Here is a 15,863-nt window from a genome sequence, read left to right as displayed (position 1 = left end):
ATCTCCGTCGATACTTTCACCATCTTTGCAAACATCGTTAGCAACTTTTCCTCACACAAAAAAACATGTGCTGCAGTCGGTCTGACCGCGTGGACCCCCCACGCCCCCCCGCCCCCCCCCCGCTGTGTTCCTCATGTGAGAGAAGGTGAAAGTCTTTCTGTTCAAGAGAGTCGAGAGTTTTCAACTACCACCTGAATTCCCAACATCGTCCATTAACACTCCAGCACCTCTACAAGGTTTTGACCCGGGCTTGTTTTTTTTGTGGTCTTGTAAAAAACAAAGTGCAGTAAAAAAAAAAAAAAAAAAAAATTCCATTAATTCAAAGTACAAAAGGTTTATTTTTATTCTATTTTGCTTTATGAGGTTCAGAGTATCGGCACCATACAGACAGACAGAAAGAGGACATAACCATAAATCAGCTCGCTGTATTAAAATGAATATAGGGACAACAGCATGTAGGGATATACGTGTATACACCTCCTCAGTGAACAAACTGAAGGGGCTGAGTTTCCCAATTAGTTTTGATTACCGGAGCAGGAACACAAACTTTTCCAGTCGACCAAAGGAAATGTGTCGGGGGTGCCGTTCAGTTTCAAGCCCACTGCACCCTGAGAATTGGGTAAAAAGTCGAGGACCGTGAGGGGGGGGGGGGGGTGCACAGTGCTAATCACATGCATATTACAGAGACTACAGCACCAGAATGTGATGGATGTTATAAGGAACTTCTTGAGAAGAGCACTTTGCAGTCCTACCGTGAGAAGATGGGGAATGCAAGTGTCAGAGAGTTCTTTTAAATTGTCAAAAGGAAACGTATCTAGCTTTGCCAGTTTCCTGCTGATCCGTCCAGTTCTTTTTGTGCAATCTTGACCACAAATACACAAACTGACAAGGGCGGGGGAAAACACAACCTCCTGGGTGGAGGTAACACAACCAGACAACTGTGTGCATGGCCGGACATCGCAGGAAATCATTTCTCCCTGATTTCGGGAGGACCAACCTTTGAAGTGGTATCCCACCATGCACCTGTCCACAGCACAGCCCTGCTCATACATAAGTGATGATCAGAGAAGCCCCTCTGCAGTCCAGGCACTGACCTGAGGTCATAGGGATTCTCCGGAGCGGCTCAGGGAGCACGTCTGCTCGGACTCTTCCTCAGAACAAAACCCAGAAACGGATTCCAAACCAGTCGTACCACTGAAACTTTAATGGTTGCCATTCGCCTCGCAGGCTCCGTGGAAAAGGCCGGGCACAAAAAACACAAACACAAGGCTCCAGGCTCCAGGCTCACAACCCTGTCCCTTCATGTGTGCTGTGCTAGTGTGAGACGAGGATGAAGCAACAACACACATTTGGTTAAACTATGAAATTTGAACTGTGTATCTATCACTTGCTGGTGTGGCCCGTGTGTCCGTGGCTGCTCCAGGAGACGCAGTGAGAGAGGATGTTAATGAACTGCTGTCACACGGGGGCCGGTGCCTTTGAGGCAGCAGTCAGGATTCCCCCCACGTATCCAGTGTGTTTGCAGAGTGGAGGCTGTGATGTGCTGCCTGACTGCAGAGAGGCGCTCAGGGCCAGACAGGAGAGGAGCGACTCAGTGCTGGGGGTCCCTGCTGCGGTCCCCCTCGTACAGGCAGGGCAAAGGCTCAGATCAGTGTGTGTGTGTGGGTCTGTGTGTGTGTGTGTGTGTGTGTGTGTGTGTGTGTTTTCCTCTTTGTCTGCGATGCATGTTCACTCATGTGCAGGTGGATGTCAGCACGAAACATGTGTGACTATTTTTAACGTGCACATTGAGGTTTATGGAAGCTCCTTGTGCCCTCGACAATTCACTACTTACTAATGTTTGTAACACAAAAGAGAACGATGGACAGTGTGTGTTTGTGTGTTCGCTTGTGTGTGTGTATGTGTGTGTGTGTTTTCCTCTTTGTCTGAGATGCATGTTTACTCATGCACAGGTGGATTTGCCAGCACGAAGCATGTGTGACAACATGTAACGTGCACATTGGGGTTTGTGGAAGCTCCTTGTGCCCTCGACAAATTCACTACTTACTGATGTTTGTAACACAAAAGAGAAAGATGGCCAGTGTGTGTTTGTGTGTTCGCCTATGTGTGTGTGTCTGTGTGTTTTCCTCTTTGTCTGAGATGCATGTTTACTCATGCACAGGTGGATTTGCCAGCATGAAGCATGTGTGACAACATGTAACGTGCACATTGGCTTTGTGGAAGCTCCTTGTGCCCTCGACAATTCACTACTTACTGATGTTTGTAACACAACAGAGAACCGATGGCCAGAGTGTGTTTGTGTGTTCGCTAGTGTGTGTGTGTCCGTGTGTGTTGGTGAGAGCGCCGGAGCCAGTCCGCCCGCTGATCTCTCCGTTCAATCGGCCACCTCTTCACCCTGGGTAGTGTCAGAATGGTTTGGGCGCCCGCTGTGCCACCTGTCCAGCCCCCCCCACCCGACTCCCGGGCCCGGCCTCAATTAGATTCCTCTCACACGAGGAGCAGGATTGACTCATTGTCCCTGCAGGAGCCTTCTCTCTCTCAGCTGACATTGTTATCGCTCACCTCTCCACGAAAAAAAACCCTCATCTCCAAGTCTGATTTCACCGCAGAAGCTGCTCTGCATTATTTGACTTTTAAATCTTTGCCTGGACGTAGGGGCTCGGAACCCCCCCCCCCCCCTGTCACTGCTAATGACATTATCACAGAATCCCAACTAGCAGGGTACCCCTCGAAGGGGGAATTTGGGGGACTCTCACTCTAGCACGACATCTGGCTCCACCAAACATCTGAGTAAGCAGATCGGTCCCTGCAGGCCCGGTGTGACAGCCGAGGAGGAAGCTGGGAGATGTGGGAGAAGTGATCTGCACAGCTCTGCTGCTCAAGCTGTCACTTTGGCTTGGCTTGGCACCGTCAGATTCTCCCTGGCTCTGAAGCATTAGGCCAACTCCTCTGACTGCCGCTGCCCTGCCGGCACCGAGCCAGCTCTTTCATGGGGGAGCTCCATCATCACCCTCACCCTCTTTCTTTTTTATCCTCTCCTTCTCCTGCTCAGGCTCTCAGCAGGACTCGGGCTTATTTCTGTCCCCGTTCCTTTGTCCTCCCCTGCCTCTCTCTCTCTCTTATCCCCTCCACACCAGAAGCCGCAAAATGGGATCCATTATAATTTACCATTATTTACAATTTCCAGTTCCAGCCCCGAGTACTCTGAGGTGCTCTCCGCTCTCCTCTCTCCATCTTTGTTCCTCTGGAGTATGTGTTCAGTCTCTTTACCCACCAGGATCCACTTCAGCATGTGAAGATGAGCACTTTAACATCCTCAGCCTGAAGGCCTCACCTGCCTGAACAGTAATTATGTGAGAAGCTGAGAAACACTCCAGCTTCTTTAGTTTGGACTATGTTTACGTGAACAGCAATATTCAGACTATAGACTGCATTTCTGTTTAGACATTAGTAAATCATGAGCTTCTGGTAGAATATTCCATCAATATTCTGATTTCAATGTTACAGAGCAGATGTCTGATTATGTCTCATGTCAACATTATGTTACTTCAAATCCAGGAAATGCTGTGAAAACTCGACATAACACAACAGTCAGAAAACAACACCTCTGAATTAAATGATTGCTTATTCCAGGTACAGCCGTATGAATGACAGATTGAGAACTATTAACAAATAAATTATTTATCTAAAGTTTCTCTTGTGTAGTAAAGAGGACAAAATGCTTTATTGTTCAATAGTACAGGTGAAACTATACGGATCAAAGTCGAGCGGTTCAGAAACACAATGGAACAACGTGTGTCTCATTTGAATCCAGCCAAAGGAACATTTTCTGAGCGGTGATAATTATTCCATCCATGGACGGAAGGGAAATGAATTATTTGAGTCGGGGTAATTACCGGCTCGTGACAGAATAAACTGTCCTCGCCTCTGATTTGCTAAAGGTCAGGGTGTCCTGTAGGACCAGTGATAGAAGTGCATGTATATAACCACAGTGTCCTGGACTTTAATTCCCCTTCTCCTATATTTCATTCTACTTTTTTTCCACTGTCCAAAAAAGGCTAAATACCAAAACAGTAAGAACATGTTTTTTTTGTTTTCCTGATTAGTCTACACAGAATAACCCATTACTAAAATACCACACACACTTAAGATTGAGCTTTGATCTCTCTCAGTTCTTCTCGTCATCTTTGAGATGTTTCTAAACCCGGATCGGAGTCGACCTTCTTTACTTTCCACTGATCCAACATCAGAGCTCAGAGAGGACATTGTGTCGAGGCACAGATCTGCAAATGAAATCTGTTGTATTGAAGTTTTCCCAAGAGCACAGTGGGCTCCATAATCCTGAAATGGAAGAAGTCTGGACCAACCAGAACTCTGAGCTCCAGAGATCCCGTGTCCTGACTGAGACTGATCCCAGGCTTCATGTCTGCCCCCCCCCCCCCCGGACACGACTCTTAGAATTGAGGCCAGACAGTTCAGTCGTGGTTTCATCAGAGGCGGAGGATCTTGATTCTCACAGTGAGAGTCCTTCAGGATCTTTCATGTGCTCGGCCGTGAAGCCCTGATCCACGGAGTGAGGCACTTCACTGAGGGCCGTCCTCTTTGGAAGGTTCGGCCTTTTCTAACCAGGATCTCTGGAGCTCAGCCAGTGAGACCATCAGGAGAACTGTGCTCTCGGGAAGCCTCAGTGCAGCGGGATCTTTCTGTAGCTGTCCCCAGATCTGTGCCTGTTCCTCTGAGCTGCTCCCTCCATGGCCAGGCTTAGTTTCAGAAACAGATTTCTAACCCAGAAATATCACAAACGTATTCAAGGTAAAAGGATTTGACCTTGAAGAACCCATCACATGTTGGTGCGGATTCAGTTCAAGTGTTTTTCCTTTTTCTGATTTCTTCAACAATTTCATTCATTTCTAAGATAATAGTCAGATGTGCAATTTGTTGCAGATCCAATAAAAAATTTGGATGGAGTGAATTTAAAAAGTGGTTTCATAAGAGGACTGTTCAGCCTTGGACGAGATTTGAGTTTTGAGTAGTTTGAAAACATTTCTTAAAAGTCAGTTTTGGATTCTGATTGTACAACGATGAGAGATAAGTGTTTTTATTTCTCTATTTTAGTTTAAGGGCTCAAAATAATAGTCAGATTTGTTTCTAAAGGAAGTTACGAGCACAGGGAAATGTTTTTTCGTGTTGTAGTTGTTAACTTTTTGTGTTTTTGCTTCTCTGCTCATTTGTGTTTTGGCCAAACACAATTTCACCTCTTACTTTGTGTCTGAGTGTGAGATGCTACCACTCACTTGTCTGGCCGGCCGGGCACCTGCAGGCGCAGGCGACACTTGTTGGCGCTCTGGATCTGCTCCTCTTTCATTCGAATGAGCCTCTGCAGAGCCAGGCACCAGTCCTGGGCCACAGTGGTGTTCAGGTTCTTTGATGGGGAGAAAACACACACACAGTTAAATCCTGGTCGCCGAGCAGAAACACAAGCACATGACATGCATACTGAGCGCGGGGCTCCTCTGTAGATACACTCACACGCGGACTGAGAAACAACCACACACACACACACTGCAGTACATTATTCGAGGCTACATAGTTGTGGCGTTTTTTTTTTTTATCCCCTCCAACGTAAAGCAGAATTCACTTCAACACCGGCATCCATTTACCAGCAGAACCCGGTCCCTCAAGTCAAACAGAATCAAATCAATTCTCCGAAGTCAATGAGCTGTGCAGAAGAATTCCGTCTATTTGTTCGGTGGACAATATTATAACGGGGACGGAAAGTGAAAATCAGACATTTAGTGCCGGGCCGATATCACTTCTCCTGAGGACATTGTGCTAATTAAGTGGAGGAAGGCAAAGGTGCCACCATTAGCCTGAGAGGCTCTTTGGTGATTGCTGGAGTGTGTGTCTCCCCGGCCGCGTTGTGTAGCGGATGGTTCTGTTACTGTGTTGGCGGCGGGGGGCTACTGGGACGTGTCCCCATTCGATTGCTGCAGGAGGGGGGGGGGGGGGGTGTGGTTTCCTTTACAACACAGCAAAGGACTCGTCTGTGGAGTGTATCAGAGGGAACATCTCACTCGTACCAGAGTGACACTGGTGATGAGCAGATAGATGGCAGACTCCATGCTTTCAGAAATTGATGATTCAAGCGAGGCTGCACTTTGATCACATTTTAAACATCCGGAATCCATGGTGCAGATAGAGAGATTTCCCAGCGGTTATCTTTGTACCATCCAAACTTGATCTCTTAAAGTTTTTGCACCGACTCCAGCAGTTTGAATGAACTGTGCACATTTCAGTTTTGTATCTTCCGTGGCCTGTGTGCGATTCTTCGGCGTGTCCCCAGGACTTTGGGGCTATCGCGAGGTAAGCTGCAGTTAACAGGATCCACTCCATATTTCATAGATCTTCAGTCAATATCTCGGGATAACTGGCTTATGAATAATTTGTGATGCTGAAATCAGTTTGTAGAGGAGAGAACAGCTCGTTTGAAGGTCGGTCAGTAAACACACTTCGCCAATTTGAGCGAGAGCAGCTTTTATTTGTTGTTGCTTTAAACCTGAGAGAACAAAGCTGTCCTGTGTGGAGTTGTGTTAAATGTGATGAACTGTGAGTTGGACTGAGGCCCCCTATGCCTGAGATCTCACATTACATGTGGTGTGTGATGGGCAGGAGCTAAACATGGAGAATAGATCCATGGGCACCATTAACCCTTTCAGGCATAATGCAACATATGTGTTTACCTCTAAGACGTTTGTGTGCTTGAGCAGTGTGTGCGTTTTATATTGATATCATCATTTTTCCCTGCGCATTATGTGAAATGTATTTTATTGTTTTTTCTTTTCAGACTATGGCAGAGATCGTCATAAAGATAAAGATGAAGATGAAGATGAAGAAGATTTCGACCCAGACGAGTTTCCCGCTGACCCACTCAGTTTGTTACAGACATGTTTGGGGGGGGAATCTCAACGAGTCGGCTGTCTTTATTGTTTTTATAAAAATGTTCACACAAAGGGAGAAGACAATGATTTACTATCAAAACCAAATGTTTAAGCTATCCAACATTTGGTTTATTTCATTACTCTATTTGCTTCAAAAGCTGAGGCTGATAATTCTTGTTAAATTCTCTCTCAGGTTTATTTGCTTCGTGTTCCTATACATTGCTTCTGTCTTTCATTCTGTGAACATCTGCACAGCCTTGATTATAATCAGGGTGTCATTGTCGGTTGTAATATTTCATTTTACATGTTGTCAAATGCCGGTCGGCTGCACACTGTACCTGGTACGTCCCCTGCAGCGTGCCCACCAGCAGCGTGACCTCCTCCACCACCGAAAGGTCATGTTGAAGCTCCTGCAGCTCCTGGTAGAGCCGAGGAGGCCCCAGGATCACTTTACCTAGGAGATGACACGCAATGGTATTACCAACATAATAATAATAATACATTTTATTAACACAGCGACTTTCAAACTTTAAATGCAGCTGAAATTGCTTGAGTATTAAAATCAAAGACATGAAATAAGATCCATAAGAACACGTTTGCAATAAAACTAACAGAAGGTATAAAAAGAAATGAAGACAATGGTGATAAAAACAGATCAAACTAATTAAAATCAAGATCATAGAAATAAGTCTTGAGTTGTTTCTTATATCAACAGAAGTCGCTCGTCTGATGTGAGGTGGGTGCTTGTTTCCAACCTTCAAAAGTACATAGAGAATAAAGTTAATTGTAATAATACATATTCCAATAAAAAGAAATATACTGCTGCGTCGTTACAGCATGAAGCGATCAAACAAAGACAAGAAGGTCACACGGCAAGATCCCACTGAAACTCCAGTGGTAAGAATAAGAGGTTTGATGTGTGGATGGATCGATCGTCATTATGTGATGATGTGAAGTTATGAGTATAAAGAAAAAAGAAAAAAGAAAGTAGATGGAGAAACTGTTATCTGGAGCTATGATGCCCTTTCGCCGGCCCAGAGGAATGCAGGTGTCTCATTAGAGGCAGAATTCAGCATCGATTGGCGGCCCCGCTACTTTCAAAGTCTCTCTCTCTCTCCTGCTGCTGTGGATCGATAGCAGTGTCTCCCCCTGTCTGCCGTGCTCTGTCGCCGTCCCAGCTCCCCCCCCCCCCCCCCCCACCCCCCGGGCCCACATCTACCCGGCAGCAGGTTCCGCGAGAAGCGCCTAATTAAATTCTACTGCAAGATGTTGCTCCAGCGCTGTCCTGGCCTGTCACCGCCGCCGCCACATAATAGAGTAGTGGAAGAGCCCGGCCAGTAGGCGGGCTTAGTGAGGCGTGCTGCCTCCTCCGGGGGGGGGACCGGCTACCTTCTGTCGATCCACGTGCACAACAGGAGTGAGAGAGAAGCCCTGAGAGGCTGAGGTTGTTCATTCTAAAAGCTCCCATTGTAACATTGGGGGGTTTAATGGGATTTTTTTTTTGTTGACACGGGCAGCCAGTGGCATCTGTCATCTGTGCAGGGAAATCAATAGGTGAGACATTTGAATATAACGTGGGGTATGTGCTGTGAGCGGGGAGAACAATGCACTTCCTGTGAAGAACCTGAACCCCCCCCCTGCTCAGATGCGTGGACTCCTCCGGGGCCCGGTGTTGGCTCCGGCCCGAGAGGTGAATGTGCTGAGTTGTAATCCAGCTGGTAATCCCGTTGCTGAGGCAGGATATGGTTTTCACACTCAGACACGGATATCCACGCCGGCCGCCAGGCACGTAGAGCTCCGTGGCGTGGAAAAGGGTCCGAGCCCAGAGGGGTCCATCCCTGCTCTCTCGCTGGAATAAGTCAGCCATCTTAGCGGCTGCACCAGTGATGCTTGTCGGTGGATTTAAAAGACAATGCAGCTTCAGCACCTGAATCAAAACCCTCCACTGTTCCACCGCCAAAGCCCCGCTGCAGGTGAACAGAGAAGCTGCTGTACTGAAGGTGTAACGGGGGGGCAGGACAAGGTGAGATAGCATGAGAGTGAACAACAGGAGCAGTCGGCTTACAGGAGGAAAAGGAGCATGTTCTTTTGGCAGGTCCTCATGCGCTGGTAGAAACACACAGAGGGAGAGCGACTGCCTGACGGACACACAGGTCAGAGAAGAGTGAGGAACAAACAGGCCTGGAGGTTTCTCCCGTGAAGGAAGAGCACCAGGTTCTGCAGAAGACATAGGACTTAGACTACACCCCCCCCCGCACAGTGACATCACAGGGGGAGACTGAACTATAAATAGACAGGGCGGCCTGTCTGAAGGAGCATTTGGGGAACGGTTCCACGGATTTGCACACAGACGTGATTAAGGTGCAACTTGTCGAAGAAGAGAGAAAGTTGGAATGGGAACCTGAAGGGGGGGTTTTAAACATTTGCAGAATTAGACGCAGAGCCAGGCGCATCGAGAGCTAACCTCAGAAGATCCCCGGCACACGAGATGCGCTCCACCTGACAAACAGAGGAAACTGAATCCAGGCGGAATCCGAAGCAGCTCTCAGAACAGTAGCTGCTTTGCTGAGCATGACACGGGGAAGCTCTGAAGAAGGCACCATTAATATTTAAGTCGCGGCGCTGCAACTTTAAAAAAAAAGCCTGTACCGTAACATCCTGATAAGGTTTTGTATCGCCCTATTCCCATGACACATTTATCAGGGATCTCGTCAAGCTCTGTATACACCGGAGCTCTGCGGGGGGGGGGGGGGGACCAGTGTTTCCACCAGCGATTCCCATCTACTGCTACCGGCTCTCTAATTGGGCCTGGAAAAAAGGGGAGGGAATAATCTCTGCAGATTGATGACTCCACTCTAGATGTGTTTGTGGTCTATCAGAGAGTGAAATGAGACTGTGGGGATGATGCAGCAGGGGGGCTCGCTGCCCCCCCCCCCCCCCCCCCCCCCCTATCGCTCTCCAAGATAAAACACCCCAGGCAGATGGGAACAAGTGACCGTCATCACTATCCTCCTCACACACACATCCTCCATCAGAGTGACAGGCGGCGCCGATGCATCTCCAGCCCTCCGTGGGACACTGAGATTAGCCTCGCTGAGTCAGAGGAAGGTGCTGAGACTCGTGGAGTCAGAGCGAGTGATGAGATCAACCTCGAGAAGGACACGTGTGGGAGAGGAGCGAGATACGACTGGTTCGGTGGTTTGGGTATTTTTTTCTAAATCGGGGGCCATAATCAACACGGAGGGGCCAAACATCCAGGAGCCTGATTCAGTGAGGTGCATATTCAAGTCACTCCTTGTTTACTGTGACCTCTTTATTGGATATATTTTGAAAGTTGTTCCTTGTTCAAGCACATTTTGTACTTCAGAAAAAAAAAAATATTTCTTTGAATGTGGCCCCCTGGACCCACCACTGGATCCGCCCCTGTGTTCACAAATATATATATATATATATGAATCAACAGGTGAACATCTCAGCTTTGTCATGGCTTCAGGTTAGTTTAGTAGAGAATACTGACACTTCAGGGACCAGCCCCCTCTTGGCTCCACCCCTGGCTCCGCCCCCCCTGGTTATTACCTGAGGTGCAGGCTCCACCCGTCCGCTTGGCCCCGCCCTGCTGGAGGAAGGTGTCTTTGCCTTGAGAGGCCTCCTGCCCCGCCTCCACGACATGCACCTGTTGCAAAGGGGCGCTCCACTTCATGGTGTACTTGGGGCCCACGGGGACGAGGCTGCTGATATCTGGAGGCCCCCTGGTGGACGTGAGAAAAGAAAATTAGAAGATGGGAGTTGAGAGGGGAAAACAACCTGAGACAGAACCCCCCCCCCTGCCCCCTGCTAACAGAAACCAAGACACAGCTTTTGAAACGTCTGACGACCCGGGGAACGGGAATTAGAATCTGTATGATCACCCATGTTCCTACACCCCCCAAAAAAAAAATGGTACCCCTAGCTGTGAGGAGGAGTTCATTGCTATTCATGTATTCCTGTAATCACGCAGACAATCAACATTGTGATCGGCTTGTCGAGATCCTGGAGGGCAGACAAAGTCAACTTCGGGACACTCAAGTTGAACGAGTCGTGGAGCGATAATTACTCTGAAGGCTGAACAAGAGAGCTCCAAGCAACATCTCTGACAGGAGCTTTGCAAAATAAACAAAATCCCCTTCTCCTGTTTACTTCTCTCAAGAGAGAGAGAGGGGGGGGGGGAAGAGAGAGAGAGAGAGAGAGAGAGAGATGTGATCAACGGCGCTGTCATAGCAAATAAATTGGAAAGAAACTTAAAAAAAAATGTTTTATGTCAGTAATCGAGGACTCCTGTGGTTGTAGTTAGGCCTTCTAGCATTTGTTTAAAGCTGATAAAGCTCCTGCGACTCCAGATAGTGCCCCCCCCCCCCCCCCCCCCCCCCCCCCCCCTAGCAGCCGTCTCTCTTTACCGTGCAGTTTGCCAAATCATCTCCGTGAGACCCAGGGCATCACATTAGAGCCCCGTGCCACCTAAATGTGCAGCTTGGCAGACTCCCCCCCCCCTTAAGAAACTCAAACACAACTTCCTGCTTAGAACTGTAATTATGGACACGTTAGTATTCTTGACAAACGAGGGCATGCAGCTGCTCTCCAACAGGGACTTACTTGACATTTATGTTTGCACAGACGAGGACATCATCAAAGAGGAAGACCTTCCTCTCCTTTGACTTCAGGACTTGTCCCCGCTCGCCGTACACGGTCTCAATGAGCGTCTCACAAAGGACCAGCGACCCCTGCTCCGCGTTCAGTTGCTAAAAAGGGGGACACAGCAATCAGATCAGAGGCGGGAGGAGACAGCGGCACAAAGGACCCGGTGCAGACGGGTTCAGAGCCTGGAGGACGCTGGAGTTGGACCCGGAGGAGCAGACGTCTCATCGGGGATTAGCGGCCCCATTCATACAGCTGAAGGTCGTTTAGATGTGTGTATACGTTTACACAAGGGCAGCACACACACACAACTACAGCACACACACACAACTGCAGTCTGTACATCCTGCTTATTTAGTGGAAAGAGGAAAAGACTGTATATGCTCTCTATCTTTGCCTTGAACACGTCTGTAGTGATGAAGGACACACAATGATTTTCACCACAACTGGGCAACTACATTCAGATAAATCTCCCCCATGCACACCTATACACACACACACACACAACACAGTATTTCAGTATTACATGTTCAAACCAAAAACATACAACAAAGATGAAGGATATTACTTCATGTGGTTTCTTCTTTGAGTCTATACAACCCTTGTGATGCCTTTGTGTATCAGAATGTATTATAATACACAGGAGTCTGAATGTGTTTTTTGTGAGTATAATTGGTACACTGCAGTTCCAAGGTAAAAATACTTGTCTAAATACTTATACACATTCACTGCTTAAGTCGCTCACGATATTCTTAGATATAAACAAGGTTAAATACTTTTGCTTGATTTTCCTCAGAGGGCATTTTAATGTATTAATCAATTGTTGCACCAGGTTTGCAGCTGATATTTAGTTTGAAACTCAAGTGCGTCTATCAACCTTCATTAAATCACGTGAAAAAGACACCAGGCCAGAGTGTAACCACACAGACACACAAACACAAAACTAGTTCTATTCAGCTTTTTCAGCGTTTGCAGGATTATTTAAAAACTCTTTTCCTGCTAAAGTCACATCTCATGTTTTAGCCTTGAATCACATTTCAGTATGAATGAATATTGATTAATTATTAAACTATAAGGACATGTGGAAAGTGATATACGTTAGGATCATTGCTAAGAACATAACGGTCCAAGATATTCATATAAACAGTTTCACCAAATCGTTATCATATGAACAAACTGTTGGAGAATGAATCAAACATGTATAACTAATATTTTAATAAAACTACATAAGTGATATAAACATGGTAAAACTGTAAGGATTCATATGAGGCTATTAATGTTAAACACATTAGAGTTTAGATGAAGCCCTGAGCCAACACGTATATATATATATGCACATACACAAGCGCCTGAATGACACGCATGACACACATGTGGGACATTAAGTAAATAATCACAGGAGTGTATGTACACGCTAAACGTCCCCAACGGTGCAACACACACACAGAGAGAGAGACACAGAGAGAGAGAGAGAGAGAGAGAGAGAGTGAGAGAGAGAGTATAACAGATGCAATTTGAGCGTCAGTGTTGAGCTGGCACGCGCTGAGCTTTCCAGTCATCCATATGTTTGGCAACAGGAAATAGCAGCAGAAAGCTTTTTTTAATCACTTTGATCCGGCGTCTTTTACGGCTGCCTGAATCAATACTTTTACTTTTATGCACACTGCTGCCGATCTGAGCCTCGTTAGGATTTAAGTGAAGCCACTACACCGCGAGCGGGGGGGGGGGGGGGGGGGTTAAGTCCAAAGAAGGAGTTCGCACATCCTGACACTTTGATGTTTGTGTTTTGTTCAAAAGGCAAAGAAATTTAAGAGAATAATGAATCTCCGGGCTGCGTGGATTCTAACACCTGCAGTGCAGTAAACGCCTCGGACCACATTTCACCGAGCGGCGGTGACTTCTTATCTGAAAGGAGTCGGAGGCAGATTTTGGCTGCGGCTCACACGGCTCACAGAATGAATCATTAGTCTGACTGGAGCTGCTACTTGATGGCTGCAACAAAAAAAACAACACACAGCTCCCTCAGGAGGCGGGCTGCTATAAGAATACATCCTTAAAAGTCTTCAGGCATCAATAGGTAGAGGGTGCACTGCAGCAAGCATCTGTGCAAGTGTGTGTGTGTCTGTGTGTGTGTGTGTGTGTGTGTGTGTGTGTGTGTGTGTGTGTGTGTGTGTGTGTGAAACCCATTCCCCCTCACATTGTTATCTGTCCCATTCTGGTGACTTAGATACTTTGAGACAAAGAATGAATATTTCATTGGACGGTTATGGGGGCAATAGAGTCGACTGCTTCCTATTGGAATTCTGCAGTGTCACCGCGGCAAATGGAATTCTGTGTGGAGTGTGGGAGATTGGCCGAATCAGCTCATCTCAGAGTCCTGGAAAGCAAGGGGTTGATAGAGGGAAGTAAAAAATAAAAAGAGGGAGGGGGGGAGGAGGGTGTGAGAGGCAGGGAGAGAGAGAGCGGGAGAGAGAGAGAGAGAGAGAGAGAGAGAGAGAGAGAGAGAGAGAGAGAGAGAGAGAGGGGAAGGAATGAAGAAGAAGTGGAGCCGCACAAGAGGAAGAGAGAGAGAGTGTTTTTAAGTGGAGAAAGGGAAGGAGTAGCCACACGGACGTCCACACACACGACTCGAGAAAGAGAGCAGTGGCATGAGAGTGCAAGTGGGGAATAGAGGGGAGGTAGAGTGGCGAGAGAGAGAGAGAGAGAGAGAGAGAGAGGGGAAGGAAGGGAGAGGAAGTGGAGCCGCACAAGAGGAAGAGAGCGAGAGTTGTTTTATGTGGAGAGAGAGAAGGAGTAGCCACACAGACGTCCACACACACGACTTGAGAGCGAGAGCGGTGGCATGAGAGTGCAAGTGGGGAATAGAGGGGAGGTAGAGTGGCGAGAGAGAGAGAGAGAGAGAGAGAGAGAGAGAGAGAGAGAGAGAGAGAGAGAGAGAGAGAGAGAGAGAGAGAGTCAGGGTGAAAGAGATAGCTCTCTTACAGTTTCCAATTAAATGTCTCATTTACCCTCTAATTCGTCTTATTCAGAGCAGCGTTTGTTCAGATTTGAGGCAGGACTGTAATCTCAGTGAGGTAATGGAGAGGCCACACCTCTGCCATCCCAGCGTGCTACTGTGTGGGGACGATAATGGGCATCGTTTCTGGGAGATAATTCCTCTATATAAAAATGCCTCCCCAGATTAATGTGTGGGGGGAAAGTGAAATAAGCGATCGCTCCACGCTGGTTGAACTCATAGGTGTTTGGCTCTCGGTGATAACAAGGCAGAGGAGTTGAAGGGGGGGCTCACAGCGGATTTGATCGTGTCATGTGCACGTGTTCGATTGCACATATTTAGACGTGTGGAGAGCGTGTGCTAACAGTCACCTTGCTGAGCAGGCGGTCGCTCACGCTGCGGGCCAGTTGTTGGGTTTCCGTGATCTGGTCGGCGACTCGCTTCTGTTCGTTCAGCTTCTCGGCGAGCATCTCCAGCTCGGTCAGGGCGAGCTGCAGGGGCAGGCGGTCCACGTGGCCCTTCGGCGTGTTCTTCAGCATGTCCTGGAAGAGGTCACCAAGGAAAGTTTCACGTAAGGACACCGCACAATTTAAAAGAAAAATCAATTCTTGCGTACAGACGTGTGTATCCTCAAATATGATGAATACGAACAAGTCCTGTTATCGAAATGAATTCTAATACTCCCTTTAAGTTTTGATTAAAGACTGTGAACAAACATGGACAACATAGGGGCTCCCCAAAAGTGAGGCCGAAACATCTTGATTGCCCCCTAGTGACTGGCTGCAGTATTACATTGCAGGGTACACAAAAATTCATATTTCTCAAAAGATGGTTAACGTATAATCCCATTTTTCTGATAACTTTTGGATTTAATCAGTAACTTGATGTATTAAAAATAGGGTCAAATCTCAGATCCACACCATGATCACCACCGAGCCGCTTCCGGTTCAAAATCACTTGAGAAGCCCCAGATAGCAAAAACCCAAATCCAAGTAGAGATGCGTCCATCTGTATTCACAGTCCATGGATTACTCGTGTGCCTTTCTTGATTTGCAGCGTTGGCTGAAAAATACATTTGAAATCAAACCGTCACTAACCACAGGCCGTGGCGGGTCCATGTTTGTGTTAATATCTATGTTTATCCTGCATCTATGACTCACTGAGAGTCCCCGTGTTGTCTCGATACGCATCTCAGACGCAGCTCGACGCCCTGAGCTCCAGTCCCCGGTAATGTAATGATTTCATACATCCACTTCCTC

The 15,863-nt window shown here is 47.3% G+C and overlaps 1 protein-coding gene across 1 annotated transcript; it reads right to left on the bottom strand.

Moving 5' to 3' along the window:
• Positions 1 to 5,294: 5,294 nt before the first annotated feature.
• Positions 5,295 to 15,146, bottom strand: LOC128436411 (rho guanine nucleotide exchange factor 10-like protein; the record flags this gene model as incomplete). The annotated part of the gene is given in 5 exon segments (XM_053418159.1): positions 5,295 to 5,422; positions 7,277 to 7,392; positions 10,515 to 10,687; positions 11,568 to 11,713; positions 14,976 to 15,146. Coding segments are annotated over 5 exon segments (734 nt in total), but the record flags the coding sequence as incomplete, so codon positions are not given.
• Positions 15,147 to 15,863: the final 717 nt, after the last annotated feature.

Source organism: Pleuronectes platessa, unplaced genomic scaffold (genome assembly GCF_947347685.1).
Source record: "Pleuronectes platessa unplaced genomic scaffold, fPlePla1.1 scaffold_385, whole genome shotgun sequence".
Taxonomy (NCBI): domain Eukaryota; kingdom Metazoa; phylum Chordata; class Actinopteri; order Pleuronectiformes; family Pleuronectidae; genus Pleuronectes; species Pleuronectes platessa.
Note: the sequence above shows the minus strand (reverse complement) of the source record. Positions and strands in the feature narration are given on the sequence as shown.